At 45.1% G+C, this 22,739-nt stretch overlaps 1 protein-coding gene across 3 annotated transcripts in view; it reads right to left on the reverse strand.

Moving 5' to 3' along the window:
• Window positions 1-19,928: 19,928 nt before the first annotated feature.
• LOC119170334 (uncharacterized) overlaps window positions 19,929-22,739 on the reverse strand; it is a 55,067-nt gene continuing 52,256 nt past the window's right edge. For all 3 annotated transcript variants that reach the window (XM_075883794.1, XM_037421476.2, XM_075883793.1), the window contains one exon: window positions 19,929-21,198. In XM_075883794.1, coding sequence (XP_075739909.1) covers window positions 20,981-21,198 — 218 coding nt within the window. In that variant the 3' untranslated portion in view covers window positions 19,929-20,980. The remainder of the gene's footprint in view (window positions 21,199-22,739) is intronic.

Consider the following 22,739-nt stretch of genomic DNA (forward strand, 5'->3'; position numbering starts at 1 on the left):
TCCTTAGAGTTACTTATGCATACCTTCTCTAGTAATAAAGACACACATACGGAATCTTGATGTGTTGTTATGGTGCCCCATATATGCGCAATAAGTAGCTTTCAATTGACAATTGCACATGTACTGAAACTTGAGCAATATTGGTGGCTGCTGCGGATGGGGTTGGCCGTTTAAGGCCGTTTGGGTTGTTGTTGTGGTGGACAAACAGGCAAATGTACAGACATAGAGACAGACAGATCAAAATTTTTGCGTCGAAGTACCCCAAGAAAGACTCGTTTTGAAAGGAGACGCGAAAGCGACTGCGGGCTGGGTGCGAGAGGGTTGGTGGAGCAATCTGACCAAGCACATCACAGGGATGCGTCCCTGTGATGTCCTCGTGCTCAGTGCTGAAGTAGACAGGGGTAGTGGGACGAGGATGATCGTCCCGTTGAAGCTGTTTGCATGGAAACTACGAGGCGGAACTGCGGTGACTACAAAAATACAAATATTTGGGCTTATGTACAAACAATGGGGCTGAGTACCTAAGGGACGTGAAAAATACGTAATAAGTAGGGTAACAAGAATGCCGCTCTAATAAAAAATAGGGCACTGTGGAACTACAACAGGTATGACATTGGGATAGGCATTTTGAAATGTGTAATGGTCCCGGATTTGACGTTCGGCATTGCAGTCTTGTGCATAAGGTCAGAGGGTCAAGCAAGATTGGAAATTTAACAATGTGGCATAGGTAGACTTGCTTTCGGAGTGCACGGCAATACCCCTGATTAGGGGGTACAGTTTGACATGGGATAGACATCATTTGAGTGCAGGGAAGCTAGAAGCAAGATAAAATTTGAGGAGCGATTGAGAAAAATGATAGAGAAACGTTGGGCTACGAATGTTTTCAGCTACTTGTACACGAAGAATGTTGATACTAAACGGAGGAAGTGAACTTGAATCCATCCATCCATCCATCCATCCATCCATCCATCCATCCATCCATCCATCCATCCATCCATCCATCCATCCATCCATCCATCCATCCATCCATCCATCCATCTATACATCCATCGACCCATCCATCCATCCATCCATCCATCCATCCATCCATCCATCCATCCATCCATCCATCCATCCATCCATCCATCCATCCATCTATCTATCCATCCATCCATCCATCCATCCATCCATCCATCCATCCATCCGTCCATCCATCCATCCATCCATCCATCCATCCATCCATCCATCCATCCATCCATCCATCGACCCATCCATCCATCCATCCATCCATCCATCCATCCATCCATCCATCCATCCATCCATCCATCCATCCATCCATCCATCCATCCATCCATCGATCGATCGATCGATCGATCCATCCATCCATCCATCGATCGATCGATCGATCCATCCATCCATCCATCCATCCATCCATCCATCCATCCATCCATCCATCCATCCATCCATCCATCCATCCATCCATCCATCCATCCATCCATCCAGCCGTCCAGCCGTCCATCCATCCATCCATCCATCCATCCATCCCTCCATCCATCCATCCATCCATCCATCCATCCATCCATCCATCCATCCATCCATCCATCCATCCATCCATCCATCCATCCATCCATCCGTCTATCCGTCCATCCATCATTCCGACAGAGAACAATATATCTTGCAAGATAAGGCGCCTTTCTTATTGCTCGTAGCAAAGCATCACCGAATGCTGCATTTGAAATATTGTTTCGGCCTGCTCATCAACATACTTGTTTTGTAGGGGCGAAGCTCCTTACGCTGCGGGTAATATGTTCCGTGTCATCGTAGTCGTCGCAATAGCCAGTTGAATTGCATTGTATGTCAATAAAAACGGTGTCACAGCATGTCGACGGAGTGGATGATGATGTGCAGGACGAAGCGTCCGTCATTCTGTTCATGCTTCCATGCGTCCGTGTGTGCATCTATCCGTCTGTCCGCACGTATCGCCCCACTCGTAATCATTAACCTCGTGGATATGTTTTGATTGTTTTCTCGGCTATTTGTGCGTTGCTTCAAGCGGAAGTTGTCATCAGTATGCTGAATTCTTTTGTTAGAAACAAGAATGAAGTTTAATAGTTTAAGTTTTTTTACAAAATTAGTCAGGGAAAGTTACCTTAAATGTACCTTGTTGCGTTCAGCCAGCCACTGCTGGGAATACGCACCCTAAACTTGATGAATCCTTGGCAATTATATTTGCCTGAACTAATGCTTACAAAGACAGTTATTTTCCCAGAACAGTTGATGACTGCAATTAACTGCCTTACGAGATTTTTTCGGTTGACAATTTTGCTATATCGCTGGGACGTTACACTCTTGTTGATTAGAGTGCTCAAATGCGTTATAAATTTTGCTGTTTGACAGTCGTGTAACCTCTGTTAGCGTATGAATAAATGTTTTCTTTTTGCTGTTACAAATCACTTGTAGCATCTTAAGCCCGTCCTGCCTGAACCACAATGCTGGTCTGCAGCATGTCTAAATAAAATAATAAAATAGATGAAAACAGTCAGCTCATACTTCAGCACCTCGCACGCACCACGGCAATCGTCGAAAATGCACAAATTTAGTCTGATTTCGCTGCGAACGATTGCGTAGGATGACACCGCTTCTCGATCGCGCTTTTTGTAACATTTACGCTTCTTTTACGAGAACGTTCTTTGGAGAACCCAAATGAGTGGATGGGTAGAGATGACACTAATTGGCACTCGTTTCCATAAGAGCATTTATTTAGTTTCTTGCTTTTTTTTGGGGGGGGATAATTAACACTTAAAAATCATGGCAGAGATGCAGTCCATCTTGAGGAGGAAAAAAATACACAGGCGCAACGCAAAAAAAAAAGCCTCTAGTACGGTGACAGTAAAAGTGAGCCATTTTCTAGGAGACCGTGGCCGCGATTATTGTGGTCACACCTGCATTAGCACGCCTACCATTCCCCAATAAGAAATTATATTAGCATTTATACCAGTGTCACATGAGTTCTTCTGACGGGTAGCAGTCAGCCCGGATAGAATGTTTCATCGCTATCGACGTCTAGATTATGATGACATTCCTGGTGCAGAGTTTCTCTTATCACAGGTAACCTGATCGCTAGTTTTTTTGACAACAACGCCTAAACACAGTTCTAATGATTCAATTTCTGATGTTTCTGTTGGAAATATTGTAGTAGATGAGTCACTGTTGGCAACACTTAATCTTATTGACATTCCCCGCAGGGGCGCCTGCGCAAGTAGGCGTTTGGTGTGTAGCGACACCACGGACCCGAGCTAACGAGGGAGTTTCGGCTCCCTCCCACGCCTAGCCGTGCGTGGCTTTGCCGTGTCCGGGGAAAAGGGGATCCTGGGGGTTGAGCCAATGCTGGGTGATTGGACCTTTAAGGCCCCCCGGCAGAGGCAACACACCCCTTTGGCCCCGGCTTCACGTAGACGGCACCCCTGGGCTGACCCACCCAGGGGAAATCGGCAGTCGCTTTTCCTATCTCTTTCTTCCTACATCTTAGTCTTTTCTCGTCTTTAAATCTATCCTGTCTTCTTCTCTCTTCCATTTCCTTCCAATTTTTCCTGGCGGCAAGGGTTAACCTTGTGTAATTTCTCAACCTTGAGTAGTTATATTTGGTTATAGTGGCAATGTACGGCTGGCGTCTGCAGCCTTATGCTATTAAGTGCTTCAGCGTCCCCTGGTTGGACTCCATGGTGGGTGGTCGCCATTGCTGCCGAAAAAAAAGTACACTACTATGGGAACACCTGCATTTCCCCGTCTACTAGATCGTCCTCCACCTAAGAGGGGACGCACCGATGACATCTCAATTTTCAGCCAACCCAGACAATGTTTTCCCAAATTCCATGTTGTGCACAGCGAAAACCCAACAAAACAAGCCAGAGCCATATCTCCATTTCTTGTTGCTAAATCTCTGACTGAGGTCTTTGGCCCAGGATACAAGGTTACAAAAATGGCTAGCGGAGATCTTCTCCTTGAGCTGCCTGAAAAACACCACTATGAAAAAATTGGCAGTCTCGTAGCATTTGGTAATATCCTAGTATCTGTTTCACCTCATAGATCAATGAACACCTCACGCGGAGTTGTTTCAGAAGCAGACCTTCTTGAAATGTCTGAACAGGAACTGCTTGAAGGGTGGAAAGAGCAAAATGTCACAGATGTGAAACGAATCGTCATCAGACGAGAAAACAAAGAAATACCTACCAAACATTTAATACTCACCTTCGCATCTAGCACACTGCCTTCATCTGTAGACACAGGCTACATCAAACTATCTGTCCGTCCCTACATTCCCAATCCAAGACGGTGTTTCAAATGTCAACGATTTGGTCATGGCTCGCAGAACTGCCGGGGTAAGGAAACTTGTGCAAGATGTGGTAGCCACGGCCACCCATCTGATAACTGTGTTACTACGCCTCACTGCGTGAATTGTGACGGGGAACACGCCGCGTATTCGCGTTCGTGTCCTAACTGGAAGAAAGAAACAGAAATAATCACTCTTAAAGTCAAAGAAAACATCACATTCAAAGAAGCAAGACGAAGAGTGTCGCCATTTTACGGCGCAACATATGCTGATGCGGCGCGTCAGGGGGCACCGCCGCACCAGCCCTCGCCACTCCTTCGGCCCGCGCACACCGAGCCGGTGGTTGTGGCACCTGCCCCCAAGGCGGCTGTAGCCCAGGCTACACCGCCTACTCCCAAACAGAGACCGGAGACTCCAGAGCCCTCGGGTCTCAAGGCCTCCCCTCACCAGGCGAGGCCCGTAATCCGAACTAACAGCCCGCACGTGTGGGCATCCAGTGCCTTTGAGGAGGCAATGGATACGTCGGCACCCTTGGTGCCGAAAGAGCGGCGTGGCTCCTTGGAGCGCGCCAAGAAAACAAAAAAGCAAATAACAGGGCCTGGTGGTGGCCCTGTTAAGTGAACTCAAACTCCCCCGTCTAAACAGCCACTCGCTTTTCGTACACACAGCATTATTTTACATTCACCATGAACACTCAAATTATACAATGGAACGTCAGGGGCCTTCTCAGAAACCTTGACGACATCCAAGAACTCTTACACGAACACTCACCAAAAGTGCTGTGTATACAAAAAACACACCTTAATTCAAAACACACAAATTTTCTTCGTAAACACGTTATTTTTCGAAAGGACCGTGATGATGCCATGATATCATCCGGAGGTGTTGCCATCATAGTGAAACAAGGAACTGCATGCACACACTTACAAAAACAAACATCCCTTGAGGCAGTGGCTGTTCGAGCGCTTCTTTTTGATAAACTGATCACAATCTGCACTATTTACATTCCTCCTAGCTATCAGCTGCAAAAACGTGATTTACACTCCTTAATTGATCAACTTCCGGAACCTTATGTTCTCCTTGGAGACTTTAATGCGCATAGCAACCTATGGGGTGACTCTCGGTATGACGCGCGAGGTCGACTGATCGAACAGTTTCTTCTCTCGTCGAGCGCGTGTCTCCTAAATCGAAAAGAACCAACCTATTATAATCTCGCCAATAACACCTATTCCTCCATAGACCTAAGCATAGTATCTCTATCTCTTGTGCCTCTACTCCAGTGGAAAGTCGTCAGTAATCTGTACGGAAGTGACCACTTCCCCGTAGTTTTGAGCACAAATACAGTAACTGAGTCTCCACCACGTGTTCCCAAGTGGCTTATAAACAGAGCCGACTGGGAACAGTTTTATACCATCGCTCGTCTAGGTTGAAATGACATATGTACTTTGAACATTGATGTTGCTGTCAACTTTTTCACGGCGTTTTTAATTGATGCTGCAACAAAATGCATCCCACAAACAAATGGACACCCTGGAAAACGGCGTGTGCCATGGTGGAACTCTGAATGCCGAAACGCGCGCAAACAGCAAAAGAGAGCTTGGAGGCTGCTTCGGAACTCACCGACAGCCGAAAATCTTGACACCTTCAAGAAAATAAAGTCTCAAGCTAGGAGAACGCGTCGGCAGGCCAGAAGAGAAAGCTGGCAGAAGTTTTTGTCAGGGATCAATTCTTACACACAAGAGGCCAAAGTCTGGAACATGGTCGGTAGGATAGCAGGGAAACAAGTACACACACTTCCACTCGTAAACACTCAAGTTGATACCTTGGAAGATCAGGCAAACTTCCTCGGGGCACATTTTGAACGGGTATCCAGCTCGTCCCCCTATACTGACACTTTCCAAAAATACAGAACAAGATTAGAAAAGCAGAAACTCGAACACAAATCCACTAGATACGAGACATATAACCAAGCTTTCAGTCTAGCGGAGCTCCGAACATCTCTAAACTCCTGCAGTACTTCTGCCCAAGGTTCTGACCGTGTGATGTATGAAATGTTAAAAAACCTACCAAACGAAACCCGAAAAACCTTACTTTGTTTGTACAATGCTATTTGGTCTTCTGGCACTATTCCTACCTCCTGGAAAGAGGCTATTGTTATTCCCATTTCGAAAGAGGGCAAGGACCCTTCTTTACCCTCGAGTTATAGGCCTATAGCACTTACAAGCTGCTCGTGCAAAGTCTTCGAAAAAATAATAAACTGCCGACTTGTACATTTTCTTGAAACAAATAATTTGCTCGACCCATTTCAGTGCGGGTTTCGAGAAAGTAGATCCACCACAGACCACCTTGTTCGTATCGAGGCACAGATCAGAGACGCGTTTGTCCATAAACAATATTTTCTCTCTGTGTTCCTCAATATCGAAAAGGCTTATGATACTACATGGCGTTACGGAATTCTAAGAGACCTGTCCCACCTTGGTGTGCGCGGAAGAATGTTTCATATAATCGAAAGTTACCTGTCAAACCGGACATTCCGTGTCCGTCTGGGCAGTGTGCTCTCCCAAACATTTGTCCAGGAAACAGGCGTGCCACAAGGTGGTGTGCTTAGTTGCACACTTTTTATTATTAAAATGAATTCTTTGCACTTGTCCATTTCCCGCAATATGTTCTATTGTACATATGTCGACAACGTTCAGCTTGGCTTCAAGTCATGCAACTTGGCCATGTGTGAGCGGCAGGTTCAGCTGGGTTTAAATAAGATCTCCAAATGGGCAGATGAAAACAGATTTCGACTTAACCCACAAAAAAGCACGTGTCTCTTGTTCTCTCGAAAAAGAGGCATGCACTCGGAACCCGACATTCAACTGAGTGGGCAACAACTGTCCGTCAAAACCGAGCATAAATTCTTAGGCTTAATCTTGGACAACAAGTTGACCTTCGTACCCCACATAAAGTATTTAAAAACAAAATGTTTAAAAGCCATGAATGTTATAAAAGTGTTGTCACGTACTACGTGGGGTAGTGACAGGAAATGCCTCATGAACCTGTATAGAAGCCTTATTCGCACCCGCTTAGATTATGGGGCCATTGTTTATCAGTCAGCGACTCAAAGTGCTTTGAAGATGCTGGATCCCGTGCACCATTCGGGCATCCGCCTTTCTACGGGTGCTTTTCGCACCAGCCCCGTAGAAAGCCTTTACGTTGAGTCAAATGAGTGGTCGCTTCATCTGCAAAGAACCTACATGTCCTTTGTATATTTGCTTAAGGTGAAAGCAGACAAGAGGCACCCCTCATACTCTACTATTAATGACTTGTCGAGCTCCATTCTTTTTCAAAACAGGCCTTCAATGAGGCAGCCCTTCTCAGTTCGCCTGAAGGGTCTAGCTGAGGACACTAGAGTGTCATTCGAACACAGCTTAATGGCTCCTGTAGCATACCCGCCACCGTGGCAGTGGCAGACTATAGATTGCGATGTGTCTTTTTTAGAAGTTACTAAACATGCGCCTATTGCCCATATTCGAACATACTTCTTGGAACTTCAACACAAATACACACGTCCTGAGTTTTTTACAGATGCCTCTAAGTCTAACTCATCTGTGTCCTACGCTGCTGTTGGCCCTTCCTTTTCGGATGCTGGCCCTCTACATCCAGGCACAAGTATCTTCACAGCGGAAGCTTACGCGATACTTGTGGCAGCTAAACACATCAAACAATCACAAATACAAAAAGCAGTAATTTATACAGACTCCCTCAGTGTGGTAACGGCTCTGCACAGTCTTAAAAAACAAAAAAACCCTGTCCTCGTTTCACATTACTCCGATTTATGCACCCTCTACACACTCAACAGACATGCTGTTGTGTGCTGGGTGCCAGGGCACCGTGAGATTCAAGGCAACGTGATGGCGGATCAGCTTGCTGCATCCGCCCACGAAAGCACCGCCATTACACCGACATCAATCCCGGCCCTTGATCTTAAGCCGTCTCTCAAACGAAAACTCAGGTACTACTGGCAGAGCAAGTGGGATACACACACACAAAACAAACTACACGTTATCAAGCCACACCTTGGCCATTGGCCACCAGTATCAAAATCACGTCTAACAGAGGTAACACTAACAAGACTCAGGATAGGACACATATACACGACACACACATATCTTTTGTCTGGTGGCGATCCACCATTGTGGGATAAATGTGGTGAGGCATTAACAGTTCTTCACGTTTTAATTCAATGGAAACATTTAGACACTCTAAGAAGACAACACTTCCCACTATCCTACCGACAATATATACCTTTACACCCTGCAATGTTCGTCGGTAGGGAACCGCTTTTTAGTCACAAATCATTATTAGCGTTTTTAAAGGAAATTCATAATTTTCATATCATATACCCGGGCATACCGTAGCACGACCTCTCTAGAGAGGTTTTTGCTGCGGTGGCTACACAGGAAAGCACTTGCCTCACGGCCCTTGCACGCAAGGGTACTAACGTGTGAGGTACTTGTGCTAATGTCATACATGTCTACCATCGTTTTTCATTATCACCAGCTTTTGTCACCCATTCACACCACACACACCTTTCACGGCATGGTCATGATTTTATTACTTGTATGTTTTTACCCGCTTTACTGCGAGGAATTTTATGGCCCTTATACCGCCGCTAACCACAACCATTGTCCACATTCCTGTCTCATGAACTGGCGCTCTTTGGCCATCAAATGGGCCTTGCGCCAAAAAACACCATATATCATCATCATCAATCTTATTGACATTGCTCAAAAGCCCCATTTAGTTTTGAGACCACTGCGCAAAGCTACTTTCACGCCGAGAAGATGAACACATGGTTAAACGATCCACCATCCATGAAGTCATTGCAATATGTGACGCTGTAAATATCTGTGTCGTATGCCGGCGCAGAAGCACGAAAAAAGAAATATGAACGCAGATGGACATGCCACAAGTGGAACTACATTACATGCGAACGTGCAGCATGTTATCATGCGGTATAAAAACATTCGCGTCATAGAACGCCCCATTAAAACTTTATTTAATTAGCATGCCCCACTTATAGAACCTTTGGAGCAAGCTAATCCTTCAAAGGGGCCCTGAAGCACTTTTTTTGAGTAACCATGGAATAAGGTCACTCGAAAAGCGTAATAACTCACAAATCGAATGTTGCAAAAATTTCAAGAATCCACCCAGTACGAGCGCAGTTATAAAGATTTATCACACGCTGCAATCACAGTATCTCTTCTCTCGTCCCGACGAAAACACTTCAAGCTGAACAGAGAGGGATGGGAGGGGCCAACGAAAACGTCACTCGCGCCTCGTGACCTTGAGCCTTTTTTTTCGAATACGCGGCTTTTTCAGCGCGATCGCGCTCGCACGCGTGGACAAACCACGGCCTTTCGCGGTGACCTCTGTAACAACCGAGCACGCCATGTTCAAATCAGCCAATGGATGATAGATGCGCTTACTGGGCTTATTTTCTGTGATTTGTCAAGAAAAGAGAAAGCTATTTTTAGCTGACTTTAATAATTGATTGTAAATTCCAAGCCGCACGCGGCGCTGTAAGATTTGGTTCGCGTGTTGTCGGGAGTCTCTGCTACTGATCGGCAGCGTTTTCTGACCATGCTCAAAAAGTGTTGCAGACCCCTTTAATAAACGGTTGCCTCAGTGTTCCGACTTTTATTACCATTTAAAAAATTGGTAGACACCACGTACAGTGGAAACCAACTATGTACGAAGCATGATTGAAAGAGGTTTATATGTCAGTAAAAATCAGAACAGTGTTACAAGGCGGAGGTAAATTATGCCGGACATAACTTCCATGCCATAATTATTATGTTTGCACCTGTCATTTACCATCATTATCTGTTGATTCCACTTAATGGCACATTTGGTATATGTGGAGCTAGCAAAACGGCCGCGAGCGTGCTATGAGCGTAGCATGTAGTCATGTTTTACATAACACGCATATAATGATTATTATGTTCGGACGTGTCATTTACCTTTACCATCCATTGGCGTCATGCAATACCAATTTGGTATATGTGAAGCGAAAGAAACGACCACGAGCACATCATGAGCGTGGCATGTGGTCGTGTTATTACATAACAAGCATCTGATGATTATCATGTTTGCATCAGTCACATACCTTCATCGTCCATTCAAGTCCCTTAATACAAAACTTGGAATATGTGAAGCTAGCGAAACGGCGGGGAGAGCATCATGAAGGGCCCTATATACTTCGACGTAACGTTGACGAGCGCACGCTGGGCGCAACGACGCTACGCTAGCAAAACGCGAACATTCTGTAGTCTGAAGCCAGACGCGACCAGCGTCTGTCGGCGCTGCGCAGCGGCAACCGATGCCAAATGCGACATGCCGCATTTAGCACCAATGACGTTACCCAGAATGCACCGCGTCTGTCAAGCCAACGCCTCCTCTAGAAAGATGCCTGCCGCATGAGAAGAAAAACAGCTGCCACACCCTTTCTCTCCTTCATTCTAAAATGTTCTCGGTCGCTAGCGTCACTTGTGACGGACGGTGCAACAACGCAACAATTTGCATAGCCTCCGAAAAAGTGGTGCACAGTTGCAGGTCTCGAACAACTCTCGACTGACGCGCCCCTATAGGCCGCAGATGAAAAACGCTTAGCTGGTACCGACCGCCGCCGTGATGATAGTGTCGGTCGCGAGCGCCACCGCGCGGAGCTTGTTTAAAACTTAAGGCAGGCCAACTCCGCTGGGAGCGCGAGCCATTCCCCAGGCATTGTTTAGAGGAGGCGTTGGTCAAGCTTTGTGACAAAAGGACGCTGAGCGTGCGCAAACGCGCATGCGTCAAAGCAACGTGGTGCGACGCGTTCCTGGCAGATGGGTGCCTGGCGTGGCAACGCCGGCATGACACGATAAAACGAACACTGGAGCACACGCGCACCGTGTCACATCTTAGTGTATTTGCGCCTTGAGTGTGGCATGTAGTCATGCTCTTACATGACACGCATCTGTTTGCACCAGTCACATACCTTCGTCATTTATTCTCGTGACGTAATACCAAATTTGGCTTATATAAATCTAGCGAAACGGCCCCAAGCGCATCATGAGTGCGGCATGTAGTCATGTTGTTAAATGACACGCATGCCATTATTATCATGTTCGAACATGTCATTTACATATGTCGTCCGTTCACGTCACGTATTACTGATTTTGGTACATGTGAAGCTCGCGAGATAGCCGCGAGCGCATGATGTGCGTAGCATGTATTGATTCAGTTACATGACACGCATCACATGTTATCATGCTTGCACCAGTCACATTCTCTTAATACCAAATTTGGTGTATGTGAAGCTAGCGAAACGGCTGTGAGGGCATCATGAGTGTGGCATGTAGTCACAATGTCACATGACACGCATCTCATGATTATCATGTTTGCACTAGTCACATACCTTCGTCCTCCATTCGTATGATGTAACGCCGTAGTTGGTATATGTGAAGCTAGCGTGACGGCTGCGAGCGTATCATGAGCGTGGCGAGTAGTCACGACTCATGAGTTACATGACATGCGTGTCATGATTTTCACGTTAGGGTGTGTTTATGTCATGTCATACCATACCAGTTTCGCAACGTGCCGTGTAAACGGCATTACCGCAAGAGCAGCAAAACCATAAAATGTAAATCATGACATTATTGACATACATGTCATGACTAGTCAAATATGCTCGTTATACAGTAGTGTTTCGCCACACCAAGTTTGGTATTGATACCATTATCCAAACGGCCAGGAGAGCTAAAAGTCGTAAGCGGCTAGATAGATAGATGGATACGCTCAAAGTTGCCGAAGTTCGCTGAGAAATGCTTCGCATTTAAAATTTGCAGCACTCATTTGGCGCGCAAGCATCCGCAAACAACGTGCCTTCATTGAATTCTGCGGTGCCCCTTCGGGAGCGTAAGCGAAAAATGGCGTGGCGCGCCGCACGTACGACAAACGGGCGAGGAGAACCGAGGAGAAAACACACGCATGCAGGAGAGTTTTGTTACTTTCCCACGATCAAGGGTCTTTAGTCTTAGAGCAAAGCGTTGGAAACACTTGCCTTTTTGAGCACCGGTTGCACTGTCTGCACAGCGTCATAAACGCTACGGTACTTAGAATTATTTATTTGTGGCTTGTCTAGTATAAAGACAAGCATAACAATATATCGGCGTGTTGTTGTGGCCCCTCAGATATGAGCATTATTATCTTTTGAGTTGACAATCGCACAAGTATGAACGCTGTAACCTGAGCAATATTGGTGGGCGCTGCGAATCAGGCTGTTTAGGGTACTTTGTACTGCCGTGTGGCGTATCGTTACTGTGCAAAACAGACGAATGAATGGCTTCGTAGAAAAGCTAGTTTGTCATGGTAGGGACGGCGTTAGCTCTCCCATAGTAGAGTACCTGGTACTCTAAATCGTTACCCACTTCTTCTAACCCCCTCCCCTGTACGGCTTCATGCTGTCCCATAGTACAGTACCTAGTACTCTGAATCGTTAACCACTTTTTCTAAACACACAGACAATATGATCGAAATTTTGGCGTCGTAGGTCCCTAAGAAAGACTTATCATCTTACACATAGAGTAAGTTAGTAAACGTCTAAAGCGGACACTCTCATTAAACCATGCGGCCCAAAGACTGCTCGAACTCCTAGCGGCCGGCATTAGACTGTCACAAGGTTCCTTTTTCGGCGTTGTCATTGTGCCACAGTGGTTTCAGTTTCGGTTTGAGCATTCTTGTGCGAGCCCCGCCGCGGTGTTCTAGTGGCTAAGGAAGTCGGCTGCTGACCCGCAGGTCACGGCATCGAATACCGGCTGCGGCGGCTGCATTTCCGATGGAGGCGGACATGCTGTAAGCCCGTGTGCTCAGATTTCAGGGCACGTTAAAGAAACCCAGGGGGTAGAAAATTTCCGGAGCCTTCCACTACGGCGTCTCTCATAATCATACGGTAATTTTGGGACGTTAAGGCCTACATATCAATCAATCAATCAATCAATCAATCAATCAATCAATCAATCAATCAATCAATCAATCAATCAATAAATCAAACATTCTTGTGCGAATGTCGCGCCTTTCTTTTGTTATTCAGGAGTGCTTTCGTTAGCTGTTTTTTAGGGTCAAATAGACAGCGGATACGGCTACTGGAAATACGTTCATCTGTTGGCAGTTCTTGCGGGAAAAAACGCACGCCCAATTTAGAAATAAATCGTGTTTATTCAGAGAGCAGTACCCAAAATAATTATAAATCAGCTAAATAGGCGTTTATAGGCATTACATTACCTCCCTATTTGAGATTTGAGAAATCAATGCTTAATGTTTATTATTTATACAAACAGAAGTGTATTGTGTTTTTTCGAAAATAACATTGCTTGTAGAAAAAAGCACCATCCATTCGAGCAAGCAGTAAAAAAGGTACAAAATATTCGCAAGCATATGCATTGTCAACACGAATATTTCAAAACATCAGTAAATATTTAAAGTATTCTAAAAACTTCATGATTTATTTATTTTATTCATTTATTTAAGTTCAGGTACTGTTGGCAAATAGGCAATTACAGGAATGGGGCATAAAACTAATTATTGTTTACATGAAATATCAAGGCGCATCTTATACAAAAGATCTAAAAACCACAATGTGTCAATGCATTTAAACAGTGAACAAAATGTGACATATTAACTATCATGCCAAGCATAAAAAAGCAATGTATAGGCGAAAAAAATACAAAATTTTCCATCACAATATTTTGCTCCACCACCCACATTATCCATACATCATTCACTGCAGAACATTAAGCATCACATTACTGAATTTCGCATGTCACACGAAATTTGTGTGACTCGGGTACATTCAATGAAATTATAAAAAAAGGTAGCATTCACGAAGATTTACTTAGAAAATATTCTTTAGTTTTGAATTCACACTTTTTAGTTTCACAATTACGTATTTTATGATTCTAGGAAAATAAGGGAATGCGTATGTGTTCACACGAGATTTCGGGATTTCAAAGTTGCTGCGGTAGCCACTTCGTAGGTTCTGGACAGGTCGCGGAACAAGGTACTGCGCTCCATCAAAGTTAAATGTATTTTGAGAAAGCAAAAACAAGAACTTTAGTTTGGGTATACGATGGTGTTCCAAAAGGGTGGGTAAGTGTAGCTGTAGTAGCATCTCTATTACAGAATTAGTTCGAGAATATCTTGAAAGAATAAATGTTGCCGCTCTTCTTTGTACTCGCTCAACTTGATTGATTGTTATGTGAGGTTTCACGTCCCAAAACCACCATCTGATAGTGAGAGACGCCGTAGTGGAGAGCTGCGGAAATTTCGACCACCTGGGGTTCTTTATTGTGCACCCAAATCTGAGCACATGGGCCTACAGAGTTTTCGCTTTCATCGAAAATGCAGCCATTGCAGCCGGAATTCGATCCCACGATCTGCGGGTCAGCAACTCACTCAACTTTTGTTGATTAGTCTTTTCTGATAAGGGTTCTCTATGATACTTGCATATTCTAATGTAGGTCTTACTATAGCTAAATAGACTGTTACCTTTACTGGGTCTTGATGCAAAAATCAGCGTGAATAATCAGACAAGCTGTAATAAAAGCAACACGAAAACCAAAACTCAAGGACTATTCCTCTTGAAAACAATCTAGCTCTTACTGCCCATGACATCAAGGTTGTAGCAATACTTGATGGTGTAGGCGGCGTCGTCCACACAATGAACTCCAACTTCTTCGCCATAGGTGCGCTGTAGCTCCATGACTCCTTGTTTCCGACGGTTGAGGTGGAATTCAGGGTGGATGTTTCTCGGTAGATCTTACATGCATCTTCGGAGGAAGTTGACGTCATTTCTTCTCATTACGGTGAAGCGTAGTGGAGCTGTCTCCTGATGCCACGGCCATTTTCAGTGGTGGTGAGCCTGCAGTTTTGTGATGATAAATGTGCCTTTATGCTTCATTCGTTCTGCTTTAACACGCAACCATAATGCTTAAGAAGATTACCTTCAGTATTATAGGTGTTGATATTGTCATTTTTCAAAATTTTCTACAACACAAGGACACACGGCTGAACATAGCTAAACAAGTAACACGCAACCACAGAAAGCGATCACCTGTCAGCGGAAGCTTGAGAGAGAGTGCCTTTCATGCGCCCAGCCGATTCACAATGAGAATAGAAGGGAGAGAGAATTACCACTCACTCACGACATGTTCGGTTAATATTCCACTGGGGGAGAAGAGGAGAGGAGCGTATCACTCTACCCATGAGTTCTGCCCATCTTTTCCGCTCCCTCTTCACTTGCGCGCTGAGGAGGAACTAATAGGAGGAGGAGGTCACGGTGTCTCTCTATTGGCTATTAGGAATCACGCTACGAAATTCCACGCACCTGTGGCCAACAACAACATAAACCATGATCTTTGGGAGCTCGTTGGGAACTCGTCTGAGCCGGCGAACCTGGCACCCGGCTTTAAGCGCGAGACAGACGTGTGATTTTCCGTGTGATGCGGTCTGCGGTGTGGCATAGTGCGGCGTGCCGCAAGCGACGTTTTGGGACACATGGGGGCGAAGAAGCTTTCAGCGGCACGCTCCAACACGACGCGGCTCCTCGGCATGCGTGGTCGGACGACTTTGTATCGTCCTAATGAAGCTCAAAACAAACAACATTACACAGCCACGCGTCGTTTCATAAAAAATAATGAAGAAAACGTCCTCGGGAATGACGAGCACGTCGCAACAGTGGAAACAGCTGAGTATTCATGACTCCGACAGGTAGGCCTAGCATGGCGGTTGCCGGTAGGAGCCTGCGCCGTTCACACGCGAGCTCGTCATCGAGTGCTTGTTTTTTGACAACACAACGCTTTGCACTCGTATGTAATGCGTTTGCATACGCCATTACTTTCTCTAGGCCATCGATGTCAAGAGCAAAGGTGAAAGCGAAGCAAGCCAGCGCAGATATGCTGGTAGCCGCGTTTACCTGCCAATTGACCTTTCATCGCTGCTCGCAATCTCCAGTCTCGCTAACGGTTTCAAAACGGGCATTGTCGTGCCGAAATGGCAAACTTCAAACATCAATTTATTCAATCCGGAATAATATCATGTCATCAAAGAAATGTTCTCGGTGTTGGTCACGCCGCCGCAGTCGGAAATGTCAGCAAATCCACACTCGCACCGCTCCATCGACTCGCTTGAACTGGCTTGGATCATGGGTGCTGGGAGCGACTACAGGGAGATGGCGCCACTCGTGGCTTGACGTCACTCGTCTGCTCGCGTTCTGATCGGCTGCTGCAATGCGGCAGTGCGATGCGGCGGCGAATATATGTGGCTGGTTTGATGCTTACCACGCCAGCTATGTGGCGGTGCGATGCGATGATACGTCACGAAACGTCACCACTCTGGCTGTCGCATCGTCGCACCGCACGCTGCACTGCACGGAAAATCGCACGTTCGCCTCGCGCTTTTGACGTGAGATGTTTTTTGTGTCTCAAGTGGTCGTAAGGTGACGTAAACAAAACGGCTAACATGGTGGCTACTTCAAGCCGTGTGTTGCCAGCTTTGCCGCACTTCCGCAAGAGAACCATGTGGCATGCACTGTTGCGCTGCTGCCCGCGTCCGTTTATGATGTGTGCAAGGTGTATTTTCAACTGCATTCGCGCTATTGTACAGCTGCTGCAGCTTCGTTCTTGTTGTAAGTTCCGTGCCTGCCTTCGTGCATTTGTATTGACCACTGAGAGTGTGCTGCTGCCGTCTGCAGTGATTACACTAAAGACATTCATGGGCGTACTTAGAATTCATGTTGGCTCTATGAATCAAGGAAGAGGGGCGCAGTACTCGGGATATTAGGTGCACTGCGTGATAGGATGAGTGTACTGTGCCATTGATTATTCAAGCACGGAGGCCAATTCGTGAGTATTCCAACTTGATCGATTCCATAGGGGCTGATTCAGATAGGCGACTTGAGCAAAATTTTCATTTGGCGAAATTTTACCGACTTTTTGATCACGGAGCATGTTTTTTGTTGTTTTTTCACCCTCACTTTTGCGGGTGCTATGGCGAAAAATATTTCAGGCAGATCGTATTTCACCGCTCCCGTGCTACAAGCGCATTTTCCCCATTCTTAAGGAAGGCGTCGAAAATTGGTGTTATTGCGGAAAGTGGCCTTTGCTTTGAAAGAGGGACGATGAAAAAGTCCGGTTATTGTAGCTATCAAAGTTTTCTAAGTTTACTATGTCCCGTTCTCCCAGCTGTATGTAATGCATGTCTTGGACAAATTTGACTTGGTGCTGCGGCGTTCTAATACCAGCTGTCCTTGTGGGGGTGGGGTCACCGTGGTGTAATGAAAAAATTGTGCCTCACTCGCCATTGTTGCGTGCGTCTATGCACGATTGAGAAAAATGCGAAGGACGTTTTTCAGCTTTTTTGTTTGCGTTGAAAAAAAAAGCGAGGTCATAATGGTGTACCACGGTATGTTAGATCTAGTCTTCTTAGTACAATATCCTAAAACTGCTCGTGTATTCTGTTCTCGACTTTACCAGTCTTGCAATAAATCAGCTCTAACTGCACTTCTATTGTGAAATAATAATTTTTAATGAGTTGCAGTTCCGAATACGGGTTTCATACTAAGCATAAATGAAAGTACCCTTTACCGACTTCGCTAACTATGACGTTATGGTTTGGAGATTGAAAGTTATTTAGATTCCAGAGGGGTGACACAATCCAGCAAGGAAGCGTGCTAGCCAAGGACGACTGAGTTATCTGTAAGTGGAATGCGGATGAAGTTTTTACTTCACACGCACGCCTGGGTAGGTTGTGTTGCAACGGAGCACAAATTGCTTACTAAAGAAGATAAGGAGACGTTGATGAATTGAATGGGAGCTTTTCTCCTTTATGGAAAAAGCACTGGCTAATTTACGATATTATGTTAGGGCTAGTACTGTTGGGGCTAGTCACGGCAAACGCGTTTGAGTTGTTGTAGCTAGATTATTTCTCGTTAGTATATTGGTGGTGGTTATGACCAGTTTTTATCCGAAACAGTAGTTGTCAGTATACTTTATGTGTCACAATGAAACCCGATTCCTTGGTTTTAAAGGTGTGGATTTTCTGGATTGCTTGACGTGTAGCAGTAACGCTGTTATACGCGCTGGAAAGCTTACTCGAGTGCACAGCAAAGCTCTTGAAAAAACGCTTTTCATCACGTATTGATGGCCTAGGAACCAACTGTTGGATATCACTGAAATGTGAAGTATTTTCATTTACTTACCTTTCTTGTTGAATGCGTAGGTGTGTGTACCGCTGTAGCCGGTGAGAGATAACGGCGCCGTAGTGATGCAGTAGGAACAAGAGGTCCAGGTATGGTCAGGCCTAGCAGCGGTGCATACGGACTCGCCGTAGACAAGGCAGCCGCCTTTTTTTAATTTCCAAAGCACAAATGTACCCGCTAATTATTTCAAAATATTACTTTAATAAAGTCAGTTATTTTATAGCCACGTGGTGATCGATCGGTACACGTTCAGTTTTTCATGTGCGCCACCTAACAGATGGCAGGAATCCAGCAGCTTTGGGTCGCGACAGGAAGCCATTGACCACTCGTTATGTTTACTATGTCACTCTACGTTTTTAAAACTGTATGTGTGAACACAAACCCAGGCTTCTAGGTCGTTCGACTGAGGGTTTTTTTTTGTTCTCTGTCCAAGCGCAAATGTTTGAAGACACAGATGTAATCAATTTAGTTTTTGTTTCTTCCTTGCGAGTGTCGCATAGAATACCATTGTAGCAAAGCAAGTTTTTCTTAACGACAGCTACAATGTAAGAATGCTGTTCCTGCGTAACTACGAGACAATGGAGCGCGTCTGTGCGCATAAATCGGTGCTGGGCAGAGACACCCATAAAAGTTTCTAAATGTACAAATATCGAAATATACGTGCAGCAAGCCTAAAAGTACAAGTACTGAGAATTATCTATGGAAGGCATAACGAGATATTACGAAGATAACCTGGCAAAAATCTGAAGAAATTATCCCAGAATACAATTACAGGGATTAACATATACAGAAATACAGAAACTAAAACATTTTTCGGTTACACTGGTGCTAATGTTCCGCATGCACTTGTAAATTGATTAAGTGAATCGTAAAATTGTCAAATAATGTACTGGAGATAATTCAAATGCAAATCAGCCATATCGCTCGACTCACAAACAAACAACACAGATGAGAGGTAAAGTATGCCCTAATTTCACACACATGATTGATCTGTTTTGCTAACAAGGTTTACACTAATTAAACCAAAGTAACAGCAGCTTCTAAAATGTACTGCGAGTTGACAGAGCATCGGTTCAGTTTCAATTCAAGACGGGCGATATAAAAAATTCTGTCTAATATTGTAGGTGAACACAACTTCGTGTCATAACTACTAAAACCGAAGTTGTCCCGAAAAGGAAATTGATCGTGCTTCTCTGGCCTTGAGCGAGATCCAAGATCGTCAGCACTGCCTCCTAGATTCTGTCTTCAGTTGCGTAAAACACTTAACGACATAGGACATTCTGTGCGTGTGAGAGATCTTCGCTGATCTCCAAGTGTCGCGGACTGACGGGCCGCTTTTGACTAGCCAAGCGCATTCAAGCTTTTATTTCGATAATATATACACATCGGCTCAGTTCTGACAGAAGAGTGCTGAGATAACTATGCCACCGCAGTATTCAGATACATTCTTTTTAAAGAAAAAGTATTTCACTACTGCATTATATACATTTTGCAAATGTATCTCGATACAGGAACTCAAAAGTATCTGTGAGATGCTACTGCATCACGATACTGTCGAGCCCTGTACTAGAAATCTTGCGAAGGGTACAAACTACTACCCCAGTCATTCAGTGTAGTCAGACGGCAGCAGTTTTCTTCTGTTATAAGCAATCTTACAATCTGGAGAAAAAAAATTCTTCCGTCGATGTTTTCCTATGGAACTCGGCGTTACTCCAATCACACCACCGAAAACAGCACACACAACCTGCCTCCCCTCCGGAGATGGAAACTCTGCAAGCCGGCGTTGACAAAAAAAGCACATGCCAGGAAAAAAAAACACCTTTCCAAGAAATCACACTGCGCCTATTTCTAGGTGTGTTTCAACGAGAGCAAAGCTGGTGGACCACAATTTTCGGTACTTAAACAATTGTCTGAACACTCTTCCTTGTGTGTTTATGTATCAACTTGTGGCAGTTGACGATAAAACACAACTGTCAGTGTTCACAAAACAAGAGCTTAAGTGTGCGCTACATATGGTTTAAGTAGTTCTGAATATGATTGTAAGCTGAAACAAAGAAGCCAGCAGAAGAATGTGGGGAATAGGTAAATATAACTCCCTTCTGAGAAACCAGGACATAGTCTTGCTTGGTCTCTCGGATAGGCAGTATACTCTTGTTTAGATGATGTGGTTTTCTAGCAAAGATAGTCATAATTAGGTTCACACTATCGCGATGCTAGGCGCTTTAGCAGAGTGTTAACACCGTGCTAAAGAATCAACTTGTCAGCCCTGCAATGTGCGTATTGATCAGTAGATAGGCGTAAAACGTCCATCTTTGCAGCGATACCGCAGATTAGGTTGCTCGCTCACTCAAAGCATGCCGAGCATCTCCACATTTGAGCGTAAGCTCCTACAAGGATGTGCATTGGTCCTCGTTTATCACCGCAGGCTGGGGTTCCGAGATGGTCATCAAGGTGCTTTGTTGAACAGCTTCATTTGTTTTTCCATTCCAGGTGGAAGAGCGACCAGTGATCCAGAGTCCCACGTTGAATAGGGACGAGGTCAGCAATATCCCGGCCATGAGTTGGAAAAGGCCGTCGTAAGAGCCCAGTCCATCGCGGAAAACACCTAAAATATGTAAAAAACAACTGATCCAACGATTGCTAAAATAAGAAAAAAAGCATGGCTGATTCCATCGTCATAGGAATCAGTATAACACGAAAGCAAAAAAGGCCTTCACAGAAGTAGTGCTTATTGTTGAGTGACTATGAGAGTTTGTACAGCGTCTAATGGTGTTTTGCAGCTATTGCACCATTTGACAAGGATTCAGTCACGTGTGGCCTAGTGCCACAACATCATGACGACTAACGTCCATGGCAATGATTTAATCATCGTGGTAGATGAAGTTTTTAACCCATACCTGGACACAGCGTAGCATGACTCACAGCAGACACGGTTTGAACACTTGTGCTTCATACGAATTTTTTCAAAAAGTCGTCAATTAAGGAGAGAAACGGCTTGCTGTGCGCTCTTGAATAATAGCGTAAGGCAGAGGCTGCTGTGCCGCGCGGCACACGAGTGACCTCCACACAGAAACGGATGCTGTGTCGCTCATAAGTGACGTCATGCACTTTTTTTGGTTGGGCGCTTCGTTTGAATGATTCAAATCAGACATGACTTTACCGAGTCGGCATGCGACGACGCGACTTTCAGTGAGCCTCTTCACTGACTTCACACCAGCCGCACTTGCTGTAGTTGCACTGCTGGAAGTCCTGTCTACAATCCCTTTGATATTGGATGTTTGATGGTCTTCACGGGATTGGCTATATTTATTGTGATAAGCTGTTTTGCGAATTAATAGTCTTCATTGCGCAGGGGTACACGCTGAATTCTAATGCAGCTGGCTGCATCGGTTTGCCCGGCCCACTCGTCAAGAATGTTAATTTGCACAGTTTGTCAGAGCTGTGATGACAAAGACGCACTGCACCGCAGCTACGCTGGATATGCAACGCAAAGCTTTTTAAGTTGCTCTGCGTACTAACACCACTTTACGAGATAATGTGCAGGAAGCTTCAAAATACTGGCGTGTCACCGTAATGCTCTAGGCAATCAGCACTTGGCGAACGATGACCACGGGCAACTGCCTACTGCATTAGCCAACCTATCTACGAAACAGTGCCAAACAATTTGTCTGCCTAGCTGAATAACACGCATGACCTGTCACAAAAAGGCAGCATTTGCGTGGGAATGGGCGAGAACGGCCGTACGTGTTCGCAATTAGTTAAAGAACCTACAATGCAGGAGCTTTGGCGTTCAAAGATCACAGGCTTCATAAAAACACTTTGCAGCCACACTGGGGTTTCACGTGCGTCCGGACATTAACACGTGAACTGTGAAAAAAAATATTTATTTGACCGTCGACCTTGGGTTTTGTGACAATCGAAGTGACGTGCTCGGCAACAAGGACAATTTCACCTTCGATTCGACAACACCATATTATGACATTGTAATCTAAAAAAATGTAGTGCGTCTAAAAGCAATAACGCGAGCTTCATACTGGGAAACATTATGGTGCAAACACCCAGATGAAGCTTCAACCTCAAACCTCCAGGATCAAATGTGAGCCATCAAGGAAGACTTTGAGGCAGTGAGGAGACAAGGTCTCCCGT

Source organism: Rhipicephalus microplus, unplaced genomic scaffold (genome assembly GCF_043290135.1).
Source record: "Rhipicephalus microplus isolate Deutch F79 unplaced genomic scaffold, USDA_Rmic scaffold_21, whole genome shotgun sequence".
Lineage (NCBI taxonomy): Eukaryota > Metazoa > Arthropoda > Arachnida > Ixodida > Ixodidae > Rhipicephalus > Rhipicephalus microplus.